Source organism: Nuphar pumila, chromosome 14 (genome assembly GCF_984573655.1).
Source record: "Nuphar pumila chromosome 14, dmNupPumi1.hap1.1, whole genome shotgun sequence".
Taxonomy (NCBI): domain Eukaryota; kingdom Viridiplantae; phylum Streptophyta; class Magnoliopsida; order Nymphaeales; family Nymphaeaceae; genus Nuphar; species Nuphar pumila.
The window spans coordinates 22,844,258-22,871,584 of NC_143262.1; the positions used below are offsets into that span (position 1 = coordinate 22,844,258).

At 36.0% G+C, this 27,327-nt stretch overlaps 1 protein-coding gene across 1 annotated transcript in view; it reads left to right on the forward strand.

Moving 5' to 3' along the window:
* Window positions 1-27,091, forward strand: part of LOC149816619 (protein HCC2-like) — a 44,666-nt gene extending 17,575 nt beyond the window's left edge. The window contains exons 5-7 of the mRNA XM_089986848.1: window positions 26,357-26,446; window positions 26,523-26,655; window positions 26,751-27,091. Coding sequence (XP_089842974.1) covers window positions 26,357-26,446; window positions 26,523-26,655; window positions 26,751-26,859 — 332 coding nt within the window. The 3' untranslated portion in view covers window positions 26,860-27,091. The remainder of the gene's footprint in view (window positions 1-26,356; window positions 26,447-26,522; window positions 26,656-26,750) is intronic.
* Window positions 27,092-27,327: the final 236 nt, after the last annotated feature.

A 27,327-nucleotide genomic window follows, 5' to 3' on the forward strand; every position in this document is an offset into this window, starting at 1 on the left:
GAACGCACCAAGCATATAGAAATGGATTGCCATTATGTTCGAGAGGAATTTTTGCGTGGCACCATCAATCTTCCCTATGTTGCTTCAGAATATCAGCTGGCCGATTTCTTCACCAAGCCTCTTGCTGCTCCTAGGTTTCACTTTCTCTTAGGCAAACTTTCGGTTATCCAACCGTAAGTTTGAGGGGGAGTGTTAAAATATGTAATCTCATATAATATCTCATATGTAATCTCATAGACATGTAATGTTTTATCTCCTTTCTAGTTAGGATTTTTCGTTTAATTAATTCTAGTTAAAATACAACTAGAATTAGCCAAACCAGTCCATCATTGGACTGATTTGGCCTTTACCTTTTTGACTAGTCAAAAAGGTACCTTTTTGACCAAGTCAAAAAGGTAAATCCAAAAAGAGCTGTTGGACTCCCCAACAGCTCTATTAGAGCCGTTGGAGAGTCCAACAGCTCTCTTAAGGCTTCTCTCTACCTCTCTATAAATATGGGGCTATTCCCCTTGTAAATACTTACTCTTGTTTTGGGTTTTTATCTCAAATCAATAAAATTGTTTATTTTTCATTTTTATACCCGTTTCGGGTTGTGTGTATTCTTAAGTTCTCTTTGTGAACCTTTGTGGTTCTTATGATGTATTTGTGAGAACTTGTTGAGAGACATTTGTTGTAGTGTATTTTTCACTTTCTTACACACTCATGCAAGCATAACCCAACCACACGCATGTACCATCCATGTGCAAGTGTTTTCATCCAATCCAATACACAAGCTTTTAAATAACACATGAAACTCTAGACAAAAGTATAATGTTTAGCTAGAGACCAACGTTTAAAAACTCGCCGAGTCAACTCGTTGACTCGGCTCGGCTCGGCCCTCCAGCGGGTCAACCCGGTAAGGCATACTCGGGTGACCAAGACTCGGGCATGACTCGGCCGAGTCACGAGTCACGTAGAACTCGAGCGAGGTCTGTCGTTTTCCTTCTTACAAAACTCGCTGGACGACTCGCGCGACTCGGGACGAGTCATGGGTAAAAAAAAATCGGACAACTCGGAGGGTTTGTTTTAATGGCAGTTTCGTAATATTAAATATTTTACCCTTTAAATAGTTAACGAAATGTGAAAACCTAAAGGGTTTTCACTGTTCATTGCGTTTAACCCTCGACTGAAGAGGGGAAAAGCCGAGAAGGTGCGGCTGCAGCTCCAACCATCCGGCGAGAAAAGCGACGCCGGAAAGGAGTTTCCGGCGTGAGCAGTGACGCCGACGTGAGCAGTGACGCCGGCGTGAACAGTGGGATTTTTCTTCGTTTTGTATTTGCATCGCGAACATTAACTCCGGCGTGAACAGTGACGCCAGGTCGCCGACGAAGGCACATCGACGGCGAAGGCACATCGTCGCAGCTCCGACGTGTCTTCTCCAGCAAAAATAGTCCATCGGCGACATTTTTCGACGCCACCAGGTATGTTTTTCCGGCAAGATTTTCCGACGAGTTTTTAAACATTGGATTCAAGGTGGTCCTTCTGCTGCTGCGACATCGCCTGCGAGGCGTACGCCTTAGTATTTGAAGCGTACGCCTCACAGGTGAGGCGTACGCCTTAGTATTTGAAGCGTACGCCTCACAGGTGAGGCGTACGCCTCACCTCAGTATTTGAAGCGTACGCCTCAGCACTTGAAGCGTACGCCTCACAGGCGAGGCGTACGCCTCAGTTCTTGAAGCGTACGCCTCACAGGTACCTCTCACAGGATGTAGTCTGATATACTGACCAAGTTTTACGTCTTTGTAACATGTATTTTCTTATTGAATTGGATTTAGGCCCTTGTTAGTTTGTGATCTTTTGTATGAAATGGTAGTTTGTCAGAATGTGCTAGTTCTTTCATTAACATAGGTTTTGCAATCCTGGAAAGTATATTATGTCACAAAGTAACAAGGGCCTCAACAAGCGATGCAAGTAACGTACTCTGAATTCTGTGACAGCTCAGTCACGTTTTCCACCATATGTTCAATTTTTTTGGGGAAACAACAATGTTCTAGTTTGGTACTAGATGTAGCAACATTCTTCTAGTTCTTACTTAGACACCTGATTCATACCTTAAAATGTTGTGTTACTACTTAGTACACATCTTGGGGAATTGTTATCCCTGATGACTTCATTTGCATATGCAAGGGTGATAAACAGATTAAATGTTCTAATTTAGAACACTTTATTTGCATATGCAAGGGTGATAAACATATTAAATGTCCCATAAAAAAACATTCAAGCCTGATTGGGGTTTAATACTGGGTGACCTGCGAAAAAAGAGTAGAATTTCTCCACACCAAATTCTGATGACTTCAGGAGCTGAATTGTTATCCCTGCACACTGAAATACACATTGAAAACTAGGCACAGACACACAAATACTGCAAGTCAAATTCCTCAACCTTTAATAAATATATGACAAGTTCACTGGATTTTTGCTTTGAGAACTTCCACATGGTTACCAGGGGTACTTTTTTCCATTTTGAATAGCAGCCTGTCAAATATATAAATATCATTTTGAACATTTCTATTATCTATGTTTGTACTTTGTATAAGAGATGCAGTTCTATTTTTTCTGCTTGTGTGTATGTCAATGTTGTAGACCTCTTCTTTTTCTGTGGACACTTTTCTTTGAAGGCTTTTGTTTATTTTTTTCACCATCATATTCTGGAGAAATTCAATGTGGCTATTTGGTAGCTTGTGTGCAAATCAATAGCATTGCATATTTCTTGTTCTTATCCTTGATAGATGCAGCCAAGATTGGGTTTGCTTTATTCTCACTGTTGAAGATGTAGGCTGCTGAAGTTGTGACATAATATGCCATCATTTCTTTCGCTATTTTAACCAAACAAATTTGACAAAAAAAATTAGCATGGATCCATTATTTATTTTTTTTGGCAACGAAGCATGCACTAATGGTTTTTTTTGTTGTTGATAACTTGATCGTGCTAGTGTTAATAGTAAAAAAAAATGATAACTTGCTTATGCTGATGAGCATATACAGTGTTCAGTTTGTGTGCATTATGTAGTGTACCATGTATAGTTTTAGTTTTATACTTGTATGACACTATGTTTTTAAGTTTTTAAACGTTGTTCCTTGGTGGGTTTGTGCATAATCTACTAACCGTGCCTATGTTTTTAACTTTTCAAATTTAAAAGTTTTAGATTTATCAAATCATCAAAGAAATGTCAGAAGAAGGATCTTCAAGGACTCCAATAGCATTCACTAAAGGAAAGGACCCTGTGTGGGATTTTGGTTTACCACTTGATAAGAAAAAGAAGAGGGTACAATGTACTTGGTGTACAAAACAAATGAGTGGTGGCATTAATAGACTTAAGTATCATCTTGCTGGTATTAAAGGAGAGGTGGAACCATGTGACAAAGTCGAAGAATCTGTAAGAAAAAAAATTCGTAAGAATTTGGAGTCATTTAAGGAACACAAAATATATAAGAGAAATATTGTAAATGAGATTGGTTCCTTTGTTGAAGTAAATGATAATGATATGGACTTGTCAGATGAAAGTGATGAGTCTTCTGAGAAAAGATATATAAAGGGGAAAAAATTGATGAATGATGCCCCAAAGCATAATCTTGATGCTTTTGTTAAAGTGAAGGCAGGGTCTCCATCAATGAAACAACTTGGAATAAAAGCAGCTTTGGATAAAAAAGCTAGAGATAGGTTATGTTCAGCTATTGCGAGATTTTTTTATCATTCAGCCATTCCTTTCAACGCAGTCAATTCTCCTTACTTTACGAAGATGATTGAAGTTTGTTCCTCAGTAGGAATGGGATTGAAGCCGCCTTCTTCATCTGAGATTTCTGGAAGATTGTTACAAGAAGAAATTAAAAAAATTGATGATTATTTCAAAGAATACAAGGAGTCTTGGGCTGAAATGGGTTGTTCTATTATGGCTGATGGTTGGAAAGATGCAACACAAAGGACATTGATAATTTTTTTGGTTCATTGTCCAAGGGGCATTTACTTCTTGAAATCAGTTGATGCAACAAGTATCGTGAAGAATCGAGAAAATTTATTAAAATTATTTGATGAAGTGGTGGAAACAGTAGGTGCAGAGAATGTTGTTCAGGTATATTATTTTGTTCTTTTGTAATTTTCTATTAAACATTGATATTTATAATTTGTCTAGTATGTTAATAATGTTTTGAAATTTAAAAATGACAGATAATCACAGATAATGCAGCCAACTATCAAGCAGCTGGAAAGATGTTGGAGGATAGGAGGAAAACCATATTTTGGACTCCTTGTGCAACTCATTGCATAGATCTCATGCTTGAAGATTTTTCTAAGATAAAAAGCATAGCTGGATGTGTGGAAAAAGGAAAAAGGATCACGAAGTTCATCTACAATCATACTTTTGTTTTGAACCTAATGAGGACTCAATTTTCTAATAAGAAAGAAATTCTAAGACCGGTTACTACAAGATTTGCCACTAATTTTATCATGCTTCAATCTTTGCTAGAACATCGAAGTGGTCTTAGAAAAATGATGGCATCAGATGAATGGAACAATTCAAAATATTCATCATTTGCTGAGGGGAAAGAGATGGAGGATATTATATTGAATAGTAATTTTTGGCGAGTCGTAGAATCAATTGTTAAAACTATAGAACCTCTGGTCAAAGTTTTGAGAATGGTCGATGGTGAAGAAAATCCTACAATGGGTTATCTTTATGAAGCTATGGATAGAGCCAAAGAGGCTATAAAAGAAATTCATGACAATGACGAGAAAAAGTATAAACCTTATTGAAAAATAATTGACAATCGTTGGGAAAATCAACTTCATCACCCTCTTCATGCAGCAACATACTATCTCAATCCCAAATACCACTATAGTCCACAATTTTCTAAGGTATGTATTTGTTTATATCTTTTTATTAATTGTTTTAATTTTTGAATATGAACTTTCTTTTATCAATTACCAATTTAATGTATTTGACTATTTGCACTATTTCATGTAATTCACAAAGCATCCTGAAGTAAGGCGTGGTTTAATTCAATGTATTGAGAAGTTGGAGCCAAATATTTCAGCTAGAGTAAGAGCATGCAAGCAACTTGAGTTATTTGAAGACGCAAGTGCAGATTTTGGTACTTCTATAGCTGTTATGACTAGAGATGAGCATAAGCCAGGTGATTTATCTTTAACATTATTGTTGTGTTGTGCAAAAGAATATTTCTTTAATCAACTTTTCATTTTTGTGTGTTTTGGCTTTATGCAGCAATGTGGTGGAAAATGCATGGAATATGTGCCCCTGATCTTCAAAAAATTGTTATTCGTATACTTAGTCAAACATGTTCTTCATCTGGATGTGAACGAAATTGGAGTACCTTTGATCAAATTCACACTAAGAGAAGAAATAGATTAGCTCAAAAGAAACTTAATGACTTAGTGTTTGTCCATTATAATTTACGTCTGAGAGAAAAGCAATTAAAGAGAACATGTCTTGACCCAATTTCTTTGGACAATATATATTTGCAAACACCAATGGATGAATGGGTCATGCAAGAAGGAGTTTTAGATGGAGATGAGGTAAAATCGTAAAAGTTTGTTGGATATTTTAACTTAATTAAAATTGTTTTAATTTAGTTTTTTGTCTTTCTCTATTGCATGTTAACTCAAATGTGTCATATTTTATTGAATGAAGGATTTCTTAAGAGACTTGGAGATGGAAGTTGAAAACATTGATGAAGCTAATCTTATTGATGACGAAGGTGGTGATGGAGTTGAAGATGAAGATGCAAGGGAAAATGCAACCACTAGTACTCCAATTCAGCCATTAATTTCTACTTCCAACTCAAGAATTGATTCAAATGAAGTTCCAAATAATAGCACTTCGCCTCTATTTGAGATTTGAGTCCTTGACTCTTGACTTGAGAATTGAGATATCATATTTTGTAAAAGTGGATGAATTTTGGATGAATGAAATTTGATTTTGTCATTGTGTTATGATCATTAACTTTATATTTATGAACTTTGTAACTTAACTTTACTTTAGGGCTTATTTCTATTGAAATATTGAATTATTGTTTTGCTTGGTTGTTCGATTTCTTGCTATTAGATGAGTAATTATAAGTTAGATATAGTTTTACTTGATGTTATTTTAATTATTAATCAATTACACTAGTAATTAAGTCATTCTACAAACTTTTATATGTTTAAATGATAATTTATATATTGTTTTTCTTTTAAAATCAAAAGTTAACAAAACCCGGTCTGAGTCACCGAGTTGACCCGCCTTGTCACGAGTCCATAAAGAACGAGTCGAGTTCGGAGTCACGGGTTTTAAAACCATGCTAGAGACGACAGAGCAAGATATATTACATACAAAATTTCAGTTTTATGTGTCCATCCTCCCTAAACAGTATAAAATGAACACTATTATGCACAACTGAAAATCTCAGGTTATGTTTCAATGATCCCATGCTGCATCTTACAAATATGTGCTTAAGCCACACTCAAGAACCAGTTTGAGATACTTTAAAGCAAATTCGTGATTCAAATAATAATCTGTTTAACCAAACCAGCTATATTCATGTGCTGTAAGAATAGAACAAAAAGGAAATCTCCAGCATAAGCAATAATTCCAGCTATTACCCATGAATGGATTTAGTGTTATGGATAACACTAACCATGACCACCATATTTAGCTTAATGCGCAGCACGCATTCAAGCTGTTTACCTTCACAAAATCCACGTCAAAATAACCCACATACACAGGAGTTTTATTTTCTGGTTAGCACTGGAATAGCCCACAGAAGGTGGGTACCTAACAAGTATTTGTTTTCTTTCAGTCAACAATTAGATTAACCACTATACAGATTCCTCCAAACCAAACTATTTAGGAAATACCCAAATCAAGAGTCACTAAACACCCTAAAGCTTCAATTTACCATAACATGTAGATTTTAAACTATCTGTCTTCAATCTTTATATAAAAATGAAAGTGAACATTTCTACTGAGCTTCAGCAGCATCACATAAGTAAGAAAATAAACCTTTCCATAAGGGAAACAGCCTAACGTATCAATGTACTGGGCTAGTACAAATATTTCCAGAAACCCGTAAATTCATCTATTATTCTTCATCTCACAGAAAATATATTACAAAAATTATATTTCACAAAACAAAACTTTAACTTAAATACACCGATCTCACTAATATCATGCATAAAATGACAGAAATCAACAATGCAGATCGATTATCATAAGGACTGTCAAACAAAACAAAAAGAGAAACCTTCATTCCCAATCCAATCGCTCAGGGTGATCAAAACAGGGAAAACTCCTGTTTCACGATTTCAGGGTATTTGTCCCCATCAGAAATTCGTAAGCCCTCTTAAAAAAAAAATCCAAGAACAAATACATTAACCGAGGTCTTAAGCCCTTTTACATACATCAACCCCCCCCTTCTATCAGGAAAACTGAAAATCCCCAAATCGAGAACCCTTAACCGAAAAAAAAAATTAGACCCCCAACAAATCAACTAGGGTTCCGAAATCCCCAAACTCTAAGGGTTAGGGATTTCCGACAGCATGAACCCCTCCTCTCAAATCACTACCCAAAATCGAACTCAGGTTCGATCCCTCACCCAAAATCCAAGAAGCACCGTACCTTTTTGAAGCTTTTCCGGCGATCTTTCCGGCGATCGGAGGCTGCGTGGCGGGAGTACCGAGCTGGCTGGAGTCGCCCCTCACTGCTGCCGTGACAGGTAGACTCGGCTGCTGTTTGTCGCAGGTTTTCCGGCAGTTCCTTTCCTCCGGCGCACGCACACAGACAAAGAGAGAGAAACAGGGGAAGAGAGAGAGATCGAGTGAAGAGGGCGAAACCCTCTCTCCACTCCCCTTTATCGCGAGACGCGGGGTTGGTTACACCCTGCGTAACCCCCCTCCCCCTTTTGTTTCCGATTCTTGAAAACAAGAATCGTGCCCTAGGCACGATTCCTATTTTAACGCCCCCCTCTGTTTTAAATTTGGACTCAGGTCCGAGACCGTGACCCGCGATACAGGATCCATTTCAAAAATGGTTCTGGTTCGCCCCTGCACAGCGGATCCTCAGTTGGATCCGGGTGGATCCAACTATGGGTCCGACCCCTTGTACCATAATTTTCTCCTTCTTTTTATCTTATAATTAATATTATCTTTTTAAATTTAAAATTAACATTATTCATATGATTTAACCCCCCATTTTGTAGTTTATTTACAGATTCGGGTAATGGGTCCGAACTCTACGACTCGGGATCCAAATCCCAGTTTGGATCCGTGCTGGATAAAGAGTGGATCTGTCTCCACTATTTACTGTTTTCTTTATTTTATTATGATTATATATATATATATTAAAATATCTATACGGGTATATGGATCCGAAAGGTGGATCCCGGACCCATCTACGCACCCCTTTTTAAATAATTATTCCCCGAATTATTTAATTAATTAAAAATTATTGTACTTATATGTACATATCAAATTTACGAAGCAAATTTATTCGAAAAATCCCTTTATGGGTCCTGGATCTGAAATTTGGATCTCAGGCCCAAATCACTCTGTTATGAAATATATATTATAATATATTTAAATAAATGCCTAAAAATTATGGTTATTACAAGGACACTGGATTTATATATTCTTTGTGTCATTTTCTCTTTATAGTCAGCTATGTCACACGGGTACGGGTGTGGGTACGTAGGATATGGCATGGCAGTTTCAAAAATTGCGGGTACGAGGACAAGGCTATATATATAATTTGTTTGGACATTGGATTGGGTTGGACCCAATCCATCTTATAAACACACACACACACACACACACACACACACATATATATATATATATATATATATATAAAATGTGAAATATGTCCTTTTTTTTTAAAGAAAAATGCATTCTTTTTCTTTCTCTCTCTATCACCGGCAGAAGAAGAACAAAAAGAGGAAGGGGAATCCAAGAATAACAAGAGTAAGCGGAAATATAAGAATAAAGTGCAAAAGCACATACAAGTCCAAGAGTGGACAATACAAAGGCACAATACAAGAACCAAAGTGCATAAGCACAAGTCCACTAAAGAACAATACAAAGACTCATCTAGGGGCAACACAAGCAATTAAAGAATAATAAGATATTTATTGATAATATGCTTGGAAAAAGCATTGAAGAATAAGGGGAAGCACATGCCCTATTTATATACATAACAAAGGAGGGCGACCATTGGGAGCTCCCCACATGGAGTCATTGGGGAGCTCCCACCGGTCATATTTATGACGGTTGGGGCCCCAACGACTATATGGTAGCCCCCCCCCCCTCCAAAGGTTAGATAAAATATAAAAAGTAAAAAAAGAAAAATGAAGAATACTAAAAATACATTAATAATTGTTTCTAATAAACAATTATTATTACAAGTAAAAAGACTAAAATACCCCTATATGGCATTAACTATTACAATACATAAAATATATAAATATGTATATATACATATATACATGAGTATTTATATACATACATATATTTTAACACCCTCCCTCAAACTTATGGTGAAATGACCGAAAGTTTGCTAAGGAGAAAAATAAAACGAGCAGGAAAAGCTTTGGTGAAGAAATACGTAAGCTGGTATTTCGATGTGACATACGACAATGTAATAGTTTCTCTCAGATACTCATCATGCACGTAATGACAATCCATCTCAATATGTTTGGTTCGCTCATGGAAGGTGTGGTTGCTCGCAATGTATATTGCACTCTTATTGTCGCAGTACATCTTCGAAGGTATTAAGATGATTACTCACATATCTCTGAGAAGACTTCTTAGCCATACAAGCTTCATAGTTGTCGTAGTCATCACACGATGTTCAACTTCTGTTGAAGATAGAGATACTTTTTGTTGCTTCTTGTATCTTCACGAAATCAAAGAGTCACCTGAAAATATACAAAAACCCGTAGTTGAGACTCTATCATTGGGATTTCCTCCCTCCCTTTGTTATAATACTCTTGATATATATCTTACAATTCTTAATACAACACTCATGTGTACAGTGGTCGGAGCATGCTGAAACTGACTAACAGAGTGAACTATATGAGCTATATCTAGCTGAGTGATAGACAAGTGAGATACCCAACAAGTTGACGGTAAGGTGTAGGATCTTCGAGCGGAGTCCCATCTTCTAATCTTAATTTAGCATTAATCACTTTGAGGGTTTCTATGTTCTTGTCATCTGAAATACCAAACTTAGTACAAATATCTGCAATAAGTTTCATTTGAGAAAAAATGTACCCTTTGGGATAGTACACAACCTATGTCACATGGGTGCGGGTGCGAGTGCGGGGGTACGGCACTTTCAAAAACCTTGGGTGCGGCAGAAAAAAAATAATATATATATATATATATATATATATAGAGAGAGAGAGAGAGAGAGAGAGAGAGCAGGGTGGGGGGCTCGGCCCCTCTCAACTCAACAAGAGAGCGAGAGGGTACCTGCAACGAGGGAGAGGAGGAGGTGGCGTCGGGAGGAAAGGATGCGAGCGAGACAGCGGAGCTGCGCGGGAGAGGAGAAGAGAGGATTAGGGCAAAAAAAATTTGCCCTAATCCTCTTTCGCAACCCCTTTTGATCGGGCAACAGAAAAAAAAAATTGTTAAAAAATTAGACAAAAACGACCCTGGGTGCATTGACCACACTCAGGGTCGTGTTGACCGCACCCGGTGCCACACCCGCACGTGCACCCGCGTTGCGTCGCGTCGCGTCGATGCGGATGCGACACCTGCTTTGCCGAGTCCCTGTGACTTAGTACACAACTTCAATGCTTAAGAAATATCTTAAAAAGCCTAAGTCAGACATATCAAAATTTTCTTTTAAAATATTCTTAATATCACTAACTCTCTGCCTGTCACTTTCAGTGATTATCATATCATCTACGTAAAATAGAAGAATAACAACCTTAGAACCTGTTCTTTTGACAAAAAAAGCAATGTCAGTATAGCAAGAGTGAAAACCCTGATGAGTCATTACATTACTAAATTTATTATGCCAAACTTTAAGAGTTTGTTTAAGAACATACAAAGCTTTCTTAAGTTTAAGGATTTTTCCTTTTTTAATACAAAACCCCGATAGAGGATATATGTAAACCTCCTCGTTTAGTTTACTATTTAGAAAATTATTTTTAACATCTAGTTGGTATATGGGTCATCTTTTAGTGGATGCAACGGCTATGAGTGTCCTAACACTAGTCATTCTAGCTACTGGGGCAAAAGTTTTTTCATAGTCAATTTCATATTCTTGAGAGTATCCTTTGGCTACTAATCTAACTTTATATCTTTCTAGAGTCCCATCCCTCTTGGTTTTAACTTTAAAAGCTCATCTACATCCTGTAGATTTTTTTCTTATGGGTAATGAAGTTATTTCTCATGTTTTAGCTTTTTCAAAAGCTTTAAGTTCTATATTTATTGCTTCAATCCATTGTGGAAGATTTTTTGCTTCATTATAATGCGATGGTTTATGATAGAAATGTGAAGCTATTAGACATGATTTATAATTTGGTATCAATGTGTCATAAGATACAAACCTACTTGGTGGGTTAGAGACACGATTGGATCTTCTAAGAGAGGTTTCTTCTAAAGACGAATTTTGTGAGTATTTTTCTAAAGCATTTAGAGGATTCCTTTGCTCACGCCGGGTATATATTTGTATAGGTTTATTAACAATATCGTTATTTCTTATAAGTGATTCTGCATTCTCATTATTTGAATGCACATGATCATCACCATTATCATTTAAGGTATTATCTCCGTTATCATTCAAAGAATCTTCACACGAGGTCAACTCTTCTTGTGGCAAGAGGTCAAATAAAAAAGTATAATTTATTTCATTGTTTTCCTTGGTTCTCTCAAAATCATTTTCATTTTTCAAAAATGTTACATCTTTAAAAACATATAATTTGTTTTTCTTAGAGTCAAAATATGCACATCCTTTTTGGTTTTCTGCGTAACCCATGAATACACATTCAATGGCTTTTGGAAACAATTTATATCTTTTATGTAAGAGTACAAAATACTTGCAACAAAAAATTCACAACAACTTGAAATCAAGTGTTTTTTTCAAATAATTTTTCATGAGATACATTTTTTAAGGATAATGAGGTCATTCTATTTATCAAGTACGTTGATGTTAGAGCGACTTCGACCCAAAAACTTTTTGGAATGTCTTTAGAAATAAGTAGTGTTCTAGTGGTTTCTATAATATGCCTATGTTTTCTCTCGACTAATCCATTTTGTTGGGAAGTTTAAGACATTTTTGGTGTTATGCTTGTAGAAGCGGGTAGCAACAAACGTTAGTCGTCGCTAACACGCCTTGTAGTTTTGAAGCTTATTCGGATAGATCGCCTGGTGCCTAAATAATTTTGAAATTCATTTGATAAGTATCCACCACCCGAATTGGATCTAAGAATAAAAATGTTGCTTTGAAATTGATTTTTGACAATCATATAAAAAAAAACACATCAGATTCAAAGTTAAGGAAGTAAATCCATACATATCTAGTGCAGTCATCGATAAAAGTAACATAATATGAATATCCTGTTAAATTATGTATATATAAATATATATATACATATACTTATATATATACATTCGTATATATATAAGTATATATACGTATATATGTATATATACATAATATATTTTTTCTGTTTTGTATAAACCAAAAACCCGATAGGGGTGTTTTGGTAATTCCACTTGTACCTTTTCTTTTTTTACTTTTTTCTTTTTTCTTTCTTTTTTCCCTTTTTCTTTTTCCTTTTTACTTTTTCAGTTTTTACTTTTTAGGACCATAAGGGGCCCCACCTATCTAGTCGTTGGGGCCCCAACAGTCATATTTATGACCGTTGGGGCTCCCAACGACTAGAAGGGAGCCCCCTTTATGGTCCTCCTTTATGCTCTCCTCCTCTATATATAGAGGAGGCTCCCCCTTGTAAATGTATTGGGTTTTCACCCTTCTTTTTCTTTCTTCAATAATATCCAACTTATGACTTTAAGTCATTTTCTACTTTTGAGAGTTTTGTGTGTGCACTTTTAGTGCTTGTGTTCTTGGCTCTTGTGGTCACTCTTAAAGAGTGCCTTTCGCTCTATTGGTGCTTCCGCCTCTTCATCCGAATGCACTAATTCAAAAGGTTTCTTAAAGACAAAAGTTCTATTAGGTTTTTCTCTGAGAAGAAAATACATCTTTGAGTAGCTTGGGTGTTCAAGTCTTTTATGTCAAGTTTCAATATCCTTATTTTGGATATAATTACAAAAAGAATTTAGATGAAGATTTAGATAATTCATGAAGTAGAGATCACTGCTCCTATGGCCTTGCCCAATCTACTTCCCGGACCGGAGATCCTGCATGGAGCAACCCTTAGATAAGAAGGAGATTTAACATCCATGATCGAAAATTTGATAAATGGAAAAAAAAATTAAATTTAGTTAGAACAACCCTAACTTTTAGATAAGATAAGAAATATCCCGATATTGATTTTTCACAATTTTTTTGAAAAGAATCCAAGGTTTCATTACTTTTATTTTGCAAAGATATTCCATTGACAGTGGAAACATATGTAGTTTTTAAATTAGTGCATAAATCAAATAGACCATTCTCATGAGGTGTCATATGAAAGGAAGCTTTCGAATCAAGGATCCAAGAAAACATACTTAGAGAAGATGAGGCTATCACAACAACTGATGTAGATGGAGATTTGAGTAATTGTTGAAGTGCCTCCGATAGTTGAACAAGTGAAAAAGAGTCTCTTCCCTTACTTGGTTAATTCTTCTTTGGTGTGGATTCTTCAACGGAAGCCACCTTGTTCTTTGGAGAGTCATTCAACTTGGGTCCATAGGTCTTATGTGCCCCGGTCCATGGCAATGATGACAAATAGCCTTTTTGTATTTACCATTATAGCTATTTTGCCTTCTAAAGTATTGAGGCTTGTAAGATTTCACATGACTGTCGGGTTTAGAAATGGCCAACACTTCATCTCCTCCCTTAATCATACTAAGATGAGTTTCTTGGCATATTTCGGCAACGACATCTTCCAAAGGAAGATATTTAGATTGATGGAGGAGAGAAGATTTTATTCAGATTCAGGCCCATATAAAAATTGAAAAAAGTGCTCTTTTTTCATTTGTTCACTTTTTAGCTCAACATCCTCACTATCCACCCATTTGGGTTCAAGAAGGGATAACTTGTCCCATAGACGACCATTAGTACTTAAGTAGTCACGGACATTCATATCCCTTGTTTGATAGTACATATTTTTTCTTGAAGAAAAAAATGCCTTGCAAGGTCTTTTTGGGTAAGTATATCCATAATAAAGAACTATGTCTCATTAGCTTTCTAGAACTTAGCAATGTTGGCACATATTTTGAGCTCAACATTGTTTATAAATCATGCAAAAAAAATTGCATGTTTGTTTTCTCGTTCTTCTATCTTGATTTGATGATCTTCAATGGCTTTGATTCGAGCATCTCCTTCCAACACTTTTTCTTGATTTGCTTTCAATTTGGTGAGTTTGAGTTGAGGCTCTGGAATAGAGCCCATCACATATCCTCAAAGCTTCTTGCTTTTGAGGTTATTTTTCATAACGGACGCCCACATCATATAATTGGAACCATTTAATTTGAAGGAGAGATCTATTTTTTGTTTATTCTTCATTTGGACTTGATAGAAGAAAGACGAGAAAATATGGAGAACCACGAAAAGAGCTCCTTTAACTTGAGTTCTGCAAGCACCAAGAACACTTTTCGAAATGACCAAAAGCACTATGGCTTTGATACCATGTAATGAAGTAAGCGGAATTACAAGAACAAAGTGCAAAAGCACGTACAAATTCAAGAGTGGACAATACAAAGGCACAATACAAGAACCAAGGTGCATAAGCACAAGTCCACTAAGGGACAATACAAAGACCCAACTAAGGGCAACACAAGTAATTAAAAAATAAGAGATTTATTGATAATATGCTTGGAAAAAGCATTGAAGAATAGGGGGAAGCACATCCCCTATTTATATACACAACAAAGGAGGGAGACCATTGGGAGCTCCCCACGTAGAGTCGTTGGGGAGCTCTCAATGGTCATATTTATGACCATTGGGGCCCCAACGACTCTATGGTAGGGGGGCCTAAAGGTTAGACAAAATATAAAAAGTAAAAATAAATAAATAAAGAATATTAAAAATATATTAATAGTTGTTTCTAATAAACTATTATTATTATAAGTGAAAAGACCAAAATACCCCTATATGGAATTAACTATTACAATACATAAAATATATATATATACACACACACGAGTATACATATATTTTAACATGTACCCAGGTGACATAGGATATAAGGAAGTCACCAAAAAACACACAATATCTTGTGGTAGAAATACGATAATTAGGATTGCCTCTCCAATCAAAATTGATATAAGCAATTAAATTTAAACAAGAGGAAGATAAGAAAAATAATCCTTTAGTTAAAGTGCTCTTAACATATCGAATGATCTGCATGATTGCACTCATGTGAACTGATGTGGGTGCATACTGAAACTGACTGATGCTATGTACGACAACTGTCTATAAGGAGTGGGGTCCTCTAAAGGAGTTCCATTGTTAGCCCTCATTTTAGCATTGATTACTTCAGGGGTATCCACAACCTTTTCATCTGTCAACCCAGACCTAGCAACAATCTCTTATGTCAATTTCATTTGAAACAAAATATATCTTCGAAGGGAATATGCAACCTCAATACCTAGAAAATACCTTAGAAAGCCAATGTCAGACGTATCGATTTTTTTTAAGAATATTTTTAATAAATTCAACTCCCTTTCTATCACTACTAGTAATCATCATATCATCTACATATAAAAGTAAAATAATGATACCGTTCTTGCATTCTTGACAAAGAAAGTTGTATCAGTATAACAAGATATAAAACCAAGACCAATCGTAACTTACTAAAGCGGTCATAACAAGCCTTAGGGGCTTGTTTAAGACCATACAAAATTTTTTTAAGTTGAAGAACTTTACCTTCCTTAATATCAAGCCTGAGTGGATGATCCATGTACACTTCTTCAATAAGATCTCCATTAAGAAAAGCATTATCGACATCTAATTTGTAAATTAGATATTTTTTAATAGAAGCTACAACTATGAGAGTCCAAACACTTGTCATCTTAGCTACATGTGCAAAGGTTTCTTCATAGTCAATCTCATATTCCTGAGCATACCCTTTGGCTATTATCTTAGCCTTAAAACTTTTTAAAGTTTCATCACTCCTGGTTTTGACTTTGAATACTCACTTATATCCTATGGTTTTATTTCCTAAAGGAAGATTCACAATTTCTCAGGTTTTTGCTCTATAGAGGGCATCCTACTCAATCTTCATTGTTTCTACCCAATGGGGATAAATCTTAGGCTTCTTTGTATATTGAAGGTTCATGAAAGGCATGAATAGCTAATAGACAACCTCTATATTTTGGGAAAAAGGGCTCATATGACACAAATCTACTACGGGTCTTAGATATACAATCTGATCTCCTAAGATTGGTCATATCTTGGGTTGGTTTTGCATGAACTTATCGAGTGCACATGATTGTTCCTCCTTATTATGTTGGGAATAGACTTTAAGCTCTTGAACATCATTAGCTTTGTTAATATTATCTTTATCTCTAGAAAGGGTTGGAGAATCATCATTCACGTCATCATTGCTAGGATTATTGGTAATGCAATCATCACAATTATCATTATTAGCAATGCAATCATTATTAACATCACAAATTTCATCAATGTTAGATGCTTCATTCCTTTCCTTAGGCAATGAATCAAACAAGAAGGAATAATCAATATTTTCCTTAGTCACATCTTTTTCAAAATCATTTTCATCTTCAAGAAAAGTAACATTTCTAGAAATATAAAGTTTTTCATTTTTTAAGTCATAACATCTATAACCCTTTTGATTTTCTCCATAACAAAAAAAACACATTCAATGGCTTTAGGAGATAATTTGTCATTTTTTTCACAAAGAACAAAACATTTATAACCGAAAATTCTTAATCTTTTAAAATCCGGTTCAACATTGAAAAGATTTGCTAAGGGAGAGATGTTTTTTAAAACGGAAGATGACATTCTATTTATTAAATAGACGACAATAAGAGCGGCTTTGGCTTGAAAGTTTTATGAACATTTTTTAAAATAAGAAGTGTTCTAGTAGTCCCTATAATATGTTTATGCTTTGTTTCGACAAGTCCATTTTATTGAGGGGTTTCTGGGCAAGATCTTTGATGTAAAATTCCATTTTTCTTTAAGTAATAGTTACATTCTTTTGATATTCGCCTCCTGAATTCGAATGAAAATAAGAATGTTAGTTTGAAATTGATTTTTAATTAAATTATGAAAATCCTTAAAAAAAAGAAGGTTTTCTATTTTTCCTAAGAAAATTGATCCAAATATATCTAGTATGATCGTCAATAAATGTAACATAGTAGAAGAATCCTCCTTTAGACATGACCGGAGCGGGTTTCCACACATCCGAGTGCACCAATTCAAAAGGTCTCTTAGTTTCATAAGATCTAGAAGGAAAAAAAAAATATTTTTTCATTTTTTTAAGTATACAATCTTTGCAAACAAAATGTTTCTCATTACAAATTTTTTCCAAAAAAGGAAAATGAGATAGTTTAAATACATTTGGATGACCTAATCTTTATGCCAAATTTCATTTTTTTTCTTTAGACATAGTTACAAAAAGAGTTACTTAGAATACATATAAAGTCCATATAGTATAAATCTCTTCTATGATTTTCTCCAATCAACTTTTGTGACTGGTGATCCTACACCAAGCAACCCTTGGATTAGAAGGAGATTTCATACTCACGATCGAATATTTGAGAAACCGAAAGTAAATTTAAATTTATTTTGGAATAATTTCAGTTTTTAGAAAAAAAGAAAATTTTAAAATCATTTTTTAAATCTTCAATGCTAGTAATTTCTAAAGTGTTAGCGATTATGCAAACATTAGAAAATTTTGTATTGGTGCGACAATTGGATAATAGAAAACCTATTAGGTGTCATATGGAAAGAGGCTCCCAAATCAAGGATCTAAGATGTCATACCCAGAGAAGAGGATGAGACCGCAGTCCCAAAAGTAGGATTAAATGTCTTGAAAAATTGTTGTGGAGCCTCCGCCAATTGTACAATAGATAGGTCTTAAGTTCACCACCCTTTTTGTTGGCATCATTGCATGTTTTGGAGGAGGTGTCTCCAATCGAAGTCACCTTTCATTTAAGTTTTGGGCAAACCGAATTGATATGCTTCGACTCATTACAAAAATGACATAATCTTCCTTGATCATCTGATGTTTTATTTTCCAAAGTGTGGAGGTCTATATGTCTTGATAGTGGCACCGAACTTGGAGGCGGCAAGGATGGTGTCACTTGTTTTGTCTTCTTTGTCCTCCTTTAATCTTCCTTCCTCTATACTCAACTCGGTAAGAGTTTCATGGAGAGAAGGAATTTTAGGATTGTGGAATAGCATCATTCTCACACCTTCAAACTCAGACCTTGGACCATTAAGGAAGACGGAGAATTGTTCTCCTTTAAGTTCTTGTCTAAGGCGAAGATCTTCGGGAATCTCCCACTTAGGCTCTAAGACGGCAAGTTCCCTCCAAAGGAGGGCTATCTCATTGTAATAATCCCGAATGAATTTATCATCTTGCTTCAAGGACATGATTCTTTTGTGGAGATTCCATCAATGAGTCATGTCCTTCATAGTATACATATTTCTTAAGAACTCTCATTCTTCCTTGGCAATTTTAAATTGAGCCACACTATCAAGAATGGAGTTATCCCAAAGATTTTTGCATCGTTCATTCGTCACTCCATGTGTCTTTTCTTGAACTCAAGAGTGGCAGCGACCTTCTCATCTTCATCGAGGAATTTTATGTTCCTATCCACTCTATGTAACACAGACTCTTCTAATAGGGCACCACACCCGCACCCATGCTGGTGCAACACTTGGACATGGCTTCCTTTGGATCAGGTGAAGTCAACCACACTCAGGTCCAGTTTTGTCTAAAAATAGATTCAGTAAACCCTAACCAAGTTCGGTTTTATCTATATTATATATAAATACATAAATGCACACACATGCACAGTGTTAACTTAAAATTGTTAAAAATTATATATATATATATATATATATATATATATATATATATATATATATATATATATATATATATATATATATATATATATATATACCCTCCCCACACCCAAGTTTTTTTAAAGTGTCGCATCGCCACATCCGCACCCGTATCTGCACTCGCATCCGCACACCTTTTTCGTAAATGAGAGTTGAGGCTCTAGACAATCACCCTTAATGTATTTGATGAGACCTTTGAACAAGATGTGGTTCTCCATGGTAGAAGCCGAAGGTAAAAAGTTCAGGTGCAATATGATTGCACAAATATTTGTGCATTAAGCACCTGATCACCTTCCATCTTGGGGACATGCCTGTCAGGTGTGGGGCCCAAGACCTGATGGATGGCGATTGGGTGCTTAATGCACAAATTTTGTGCAATTATATTGCACCCAATCCTCTCTCAAAGCCCAAGTGCGGTTGTTGGAGCCATTCAACTCGATAGGCATGACGAACACAAACTCCTCCATAATGAGCAATTTAATGAAGAAAGATTATCACTTGAAGCTTTGGCACATTATCCAAAAAAAGGCGCAAGCACCACAATGATCCACGCCAGGTTCACCACTAGGTTCAAGAGCCTATTGGCTCTGGTACCATGTAATGAAATCAAATGAGAGAGAGCACAATCACAAGGCCGCTGTTGGGCTAAGCACAAGAACCATTATGGGTAAACACAATAACACAATAATGTTCACAAGCACAAACCACTAAGGGCTGAACACAATATAAAATATATATTTTTATTAACAAAATGTTTAAGAAAAGCACACTCCTATGTGGGTGAAACCCCACGTATATATAAACCATAATCACCTGTATCGTTAAAGGTAATTTCTCGGCGAGGGTATTTCTCAGAGAGATTTTCAAAAGTTGATAAATCTCGGGAGTTTAAAAAATTGAAAAAAATATAAATAACAACAAAAAAGCTAAGAAAATAATAAGTTTTGCATTATTTTTCTTCCAAAAATATAAAGAAACATGTTTTAAAGTTTTTAAACTATAAAAGAAACAAAAAAAAATGGAAATGCAAACTTAAAATAAAAAAAGAGTTTTTCCCCAAAATATCGCGATATTATCGTGATATTTTGTCTTCTGGCGATATTTTGAAAATATTGTACCTTTAATATCGGCTACTTTAAAATATCGGTACAACAACAACAACAACAACTACGCCTTCATCCCAAAACAATTGGGGTCAGCGATATGAACCAAAAAAGAAATTCATTTTGGGTCTTCCACATAAATCCTTTTCCTCCAATCATTTCTATCCAACGCCATGTCCTCGGTGAGGTTCAAAGCATTCATATCCTTTCCTATCATCTCCATCCAAGTCTTCCTAGGCCTACCCCGACCTCTTTTAACTAATGTATTTTCCCATTTCTCCAACCTTCTAACTGGAGCATCATTAGGCCTTCGCCGAATATGTCCAAACCACCGTAAACGATTCTCTCGCATCTTATTTTCAATGGGTGCAACACCTACCTTCTTACGTATCTCTTGGTTCCGAATCTTATCTTTTATTGTATTTCCACACATCCATCTAAGCATCCGCATCTCAGCTACACTCATTTTTTGAATATGATGTCTCTTGGCAGCCCAACATTCCGTACCATATAGTAAAGCGGGTCTAATAGTCGTCCTATAAAACTTTCCCTTCAACCGCAATGGCATTCTACGATCGCACAGCACTCCAGTAGCACTTTTCCATTTCATCCACCCAACCTTTATCCTATGATTTACATCTCCATCAATTTCTCCATACTTTTGAATGATGGATCCCAAATATTTGAAATAATCATTCACCGATATATCTTGCTCACCAAGCTTCACTACACTCCCATCACTACTTCGTTGCTTACTAAACCGACATTCCATATATTCAGTCTTACTCTTACTCAACTTAAAACCTCTAGCTTCCAATGTCTGTCTCCATAATTCTAACTTAGCATTAACCCCAGCTCTAGACTCATCAATCAAAACAATATCATCAGCAAACAACATACACCACGGTACATTTTCTTGAATTGATCTCGTAAGCTCATCCATCACTATCGCAAATAGGAAAGGGCTTAAAGCAGATCCTTGATGTAACCCAACCGTTATCGGGAAATTGGTTGTCACCCCTCCACAAGTGCGGACATTGGTTACTACTCCTTCATACATATCTTTAATTATACTAATGTACTTGAGAGAAACACCTTTCTTCATCATTGTCCACCAGAGAACGTCCCTAGGTACTCTATCGTATGCCTTCTCTAAATCAATAAAAACCATATGCAAATCTTTGTTCCTCTCTCTATATCTTTCAATAAGTTGTCTAAGAAGATGTATAGCTTCCATAGTTGATCTTCCAGGCATAAAACCAAATTGATTCTCCGATATCATGACAACCTTCCTCAACCTAGACTCAATCACCCTCTCCCAAAGTTTCATAGTATGACTCATGAGTTTTATACCACGATAGTTTGTGCAATCTTGTATATCACCCTTATTCTTATATAAAGGCACCAAAGTACTCTTCCTCCACTCATTAGGCATCTTATTTGTTCGCCAAATCAAGTTAAAAAGATTTGTCAACCATTCTAAACCTTTCTCTCCCAAGCATTTCCAAGCCTCGATAGGTATACCATCTGGGCCAACTGCCCTTCTTGATTTCATTTTCTTCAAAGCCTCTGCAATTTCTTTCTTTTGAATCTTGCGCATGAAGTCACGATTTATCTCATGAAAAGGAATGGAGAAGTCTCCAAGATCTTGAGCATGACTATCATTAAATAGCTTATCAAAATAATCTTTCCATCTCTCCTTAATCTCCTCATCTTTGACTAAAACCCTTTGCGTTTCATCTTTGATACATCTAACCATACCCAAATCCTTCGATTTCCTATCTCTCATCTTTGCAAGCCTATAAATATCCTTCTCGCCTTCTTTGGTATCCAACTTGTCATAAACCTCCTTATATACCTTAGCCCTCGCATTTCGAACAACTTTTTTAGCTTCCTTCTTTGCTATCATATACTTCTCCAAATTCTCATTATCACGACTCTTACTTAGATTTCTATAACACTCTCTTTTAACCTTAATAGCTAATTTGACATCCTCGTTCCACCATGATGTATCCTTACCTAGTGGTGCACCGCCTTTAGACTCACCCAATACCTCCTTAGCTACTTTTCTCATACCACCCGCTATCTTATTCCACATTGATTCTGAATCCTCCTCGAGACACCAATCAACTTCCTTAACTACCTGCTCTACAAACATTCCTTGTTTAGCTCCTTTCAGTGCCCACCACTTAATTCTAGGATCTATCCTATGTCTATCCCTTTTGCGGCATTGTCTAATTCTAAGATCTAAAATTAAGACTCTATGTTGTGTAGCTACACTTTCTCCTGGTATAACCTTACAATCGATGCAACAACCCCTATCTCTCTTTCTAAGTAGGAAAAAATCTATCTGACTCGTATTAACCCCACTTTTAAATGTTACTAGGTGAGACTCCCTCTTCCTAAACCAAGTGTTTGCTAAGATCATATCATAGGACAAACAAAAATCTAAAATCCTTTCTCCACTTTCATTTCTTTCTCCTATACCATAGCCTCCATGGATATTCTCAAATCCATCCCTACTAATGCCTACATGTCCATTAAGGTCACCGCCAATGAAAAGCTTTTCTCCATAAGATGTCTCTTGTACTACTCCATCTAAATCTTCCCAAAATTGATGCTTAATGGAATCATCTAAACCTACTTGAGGTGCATAAACACTAATAATATTAATAATATCCGTACCTAATACTAATTTAATAAGTAAAATTCTATCACCCTTCCTACGGACCTCAACTACATTATCTATAAACTTACGACTCATAACAATCCCTACTCCATTCCTATTCCTATTCATTCCTGTATACCAAATCTTATATCCCCAAGGTTCTATCACTTTAGCTTTCTCACCTACCCATTTGGTCTCTTGAAGACATAAAATATCAATCTTTCTCCTACACATAACATCTACTAACTCTACCAACTTACCAGTTAAAGACCCTATGTTCCAAGTGGCTAACCTAATTTTATGGTCTTGGACTAACTTCTTTACCCCCACCCGTCCAACAAAGTGAGAGAACCCTTGCCTATTTGACACCACACCCGGGCGCCGGTGTGACGCGTCGCTTCTGGGCGACGACCTAGCAACCCTTGCACATTTATCACTGCCTCCGGGCCTAGAGAGTACAGCGCGTCGCTCAGTAGGGAACGCCCCAACGAAATTCTCATATTGGTTCATTTTCATAGGATATGACAAAGTTTTTATGCTGGCTGTCACAGGCCTACCGCAACCCTCCTCCTTTATCCGGGCTTGGGACCGGCAGTGTATAACTACACAGGCGGAGTTTACTTTAAAATATCGGTAAGTCGTGATATTTTCAAAATATTGGCGATATCGGTGACAGTGATATAAACAAATAAGGGAAGGAGAGATGGCTCAACTAGCTGTTGGGCTAGCTCCAACGGCTTCTCAAGGGAATGACAAAAGTGCCTCTAATAGGCATAATACAAAAATAACCTAAAATACAAACTATACATAATATTTATATTAATACATTTAACAACCAGACCCGACCTGACTTGACTCAAGTATTTTATGTATATTTTAAGTAAAAGAAAACTTCTGAAATTATACAGATCCGGGTTTGGGATTTCATTTTCGTGACCCAGCAAAACCCAAACCTGACACTTTGTTATTCGGGTGGGTTCGGGTACACCCTGATGAGTCGGGTACCAGAGCCACCACCAGGATGCATCTCCCGCTTTTATACCGTGTGACCTTTTGAGTTATTGTGTGGTGAGAAGAAAAGAGAGAAAAGGGGGCAATAGTTAAGGATTTGAGACGTCACACCAGGTCTCGTGTATCTCATTATATATATAATTGGGTTTCTGGACAGATTCCTAGACTTGATTGAAACAAATATTGCAGAGCTGCCATTACTAATGACAGGACTATATAACACAGACATAAATAACATTATATATTACATAAATACCCTCATTTATACAGATCTAACACTTCGCAATATTTAATGTTCACCCGTCTTGATGCATCATATGTTGTTAACTAGGTTTCACAGTTCATACATGATCCTAGGATTGGAGAGCGGGAAGCAGTTAAGTGAATATTAAGATGCATCAAGGGGATCATAATGATAGTGTGGGGTTCACAAAAATGACAAAGATCCCCTTAATCATACTGAGTTTTTTTATGTAGATTAATTTTTTGAACTAGATATGAGGAGATCCATGTCACATTTTGAAAGAATGGAAAGCAATGAATAAGGTCAAGTATAGAGGCCAAATATTGAACCGTTGCATCACTCACTACTCAACTCACTTGGGTTTGGTCTTCTGAAAAAAAGTAAAAAGATCACTTGGGTTTGGCATCTACTCAGCTTGTGGAATGAAGGCATTAAGGGATCAATCATTTATGTAATATATAATGTTAAATTAAGATTGCACTCAATTTTATGCATCATGGAATAATGAAACGCCTACAAATCTATCAACTTTGCATGCGGAGAGCATAATGAAGATAAAGTGTTTCTAGTTTGACTCGTAGGTTAAAAAATCAGGTTATTCATATTTTTGTTAAAGGACTTACAAAGGCATGATTGGTTCTTATAAGACAAGCTGTTTATGATAAGAAGAGGTGCACAACTGAGGGAAACCAGATAGGAGTGTTGGTTCATGTCAGGGGTAAAATTGTAATTCCTTGTGTTGTTCCCTTGTAATGTACTTGTTGTACAAGGGCATTGTGGTCTTCTAGTCAAAAACCTGTATTCTCTCTCTCTATCTATTTAGAAATCATAGATACAAGCTTTGTCTACTCAATCTAGCCCCGTGAATGCAATCAACATGGTTTGTTTTTTGTTTGCCAGGGATCACACCTTGGACATGTCATTTCAATGTAAAAGCATTTTTTTTTGGGTTGTGAAATTTTGTTAAATCATGAGCCGTCAAATTTTCTAAGCCCTTGAAAACCTGCTTACATGGCATAGTTGCATGATTCAAATGTTTTCCACCAGCCAAACCATATCCATAGATTTAGATCCATAAAAAAAGTGAAAAACATGTTTTTCTACTAGATTGTACAAAAAAACAAATGTGGCAAGTATTTACCCATATATGTATGTATGTATTTGTTTATTTATATAATAAGTTCTGCCAATCCATTGGTCCTAACTTAAGGTTGGATCAAGTCCTCTCTATGTTGATCTAATGGCTTTTCAATAGAAGATCTGAGATTTCTTAGCACATTAACTAACATTTGAGTTGTGCTTCAAGAACTAGGCCAATGTGATCAACAAAAATGATATAATAAATGAAACAAACGAAAGAAGCAACCGGTGTTGGATGGCAAAATGAATTTTCATGAAGGAAACTGTTGTACGTCTCATTGAAATTTAACAACAAATTAGAAATATTTGGGTTGCCCATGATAACACAACATACGTTCATCAAGGATTTTAGCATCAAATTGTATTAAACTAGATCCAAGTAATGACTTCATTGACTCTACATTACAATCACCATGATGATGACTGAAAATAAAAAGGCTTTTTATGTATTCTCCCTCCTGCTTCTTATGCAGTCAACTTTTATTTTTTCAGCCACTTTTTTTCTTTCTTTTTTTGTTCATTATCTTCTAAGTGTTTTCTTATTTTTCTCCTTTTTTTGTTCTCTAAAAACTCAACCATTTTCTTGAATCTTTCTCTGTAATATTACTGAGATCCTATTAAAATACTAACTTCACCTTTAGTGGAATAAATGACTACTATGCTAGAAGTATTTTCATAAGTCATGAACTTTTTTTATTCCTTTTTGTTTTTCCCGACAGGAATAGACTAGTTTCAGTGCCAGACCATTCCAAAATTCTAAGTCATTCTGCAATACTGTTAATACATTGAAAGGTTATTTCATGCTATAATAGTTCTTGATCACAAATGTAGTGCAGTGTTATTTTTCAGTTTGTTTATCCTCTAGGTCATTCTTTTGCAGTTCCACCTAGTGTCTCAGGTCCTCGTCTCTGTTCCTTTATCTAATGCTTGATTCATCTTCAATGAGAATCAGATAGGGAGCATAACCTGAAGGTAGTGCCCGTTTTCATCACCATTGATCCTCCACGTGATGGGCCATCCCAATTGCGTGCATATCTTACAGGTGAGATTTATTTGTTCGTACTTGGGTCTCTTACATGAAATAAATAGAAGTACTGAATGATGCTATCTGACTGCAGAGATCGACCCTAGGATCATTGGATTAACAGGACCTGTTTCTGCAATAAGACAAATGGCACAGGAGTACCGTGTTTTTTTTAAGAAGCTAGATGAAGATGGTCAAGATTATCTGGTGGATTTGTCACACAACATGTAAATAGCACACAAAGTCAAATTGTTTTTGTTGTTCAAATTAGTCATGAATCCATTTCCTTTTAGCTAATGCAGCCTATTGAACTCTTTAATAGGTACTTGATAAATCCAAACACGGAGTTCGTGAGATGTTTTGGTCCAGAATATCGTGCACAGGACTTGGCTGGGGAAATTTTCAAATTGGTAAAGGGTGCCTGCAAATAAAATCACTCTATCTAGTGCTTTCTACCATTTTAGAGAAAATATCCATTTCACACCACCCCACAAGGGAATTTTGCTTGCTTGTAAACAGAGGGCACCATGGCATAATTTTCAGAAAATGTTATTGGAGATGGGTCATTATAAAATAAACTTGATTCATAACTTGGCACAAAAATATTTTCAAATTTCATGATGTTTAAAATGTTATGTATATGATAGTTCAAGTGAATTTGCATTAGAGGCTTAACTCCCGAGTGCAACATTCTATCTAACCCATACAGTCCTGTTTCGGCTTAGGATGTTATGTATATGATAGCACTGTCGGACTTTACACAGAAATGACCTCTTTTGGGCTTAGAAGGAGGTATAGTTCCTATTATGTTCTTGTAGATGCTTGACATATATAATAATTCTGAAAGGAACAGATGGAAATAAATAATTAGCTCTCTCTCTCTCTCTCTCTCTCTCTAT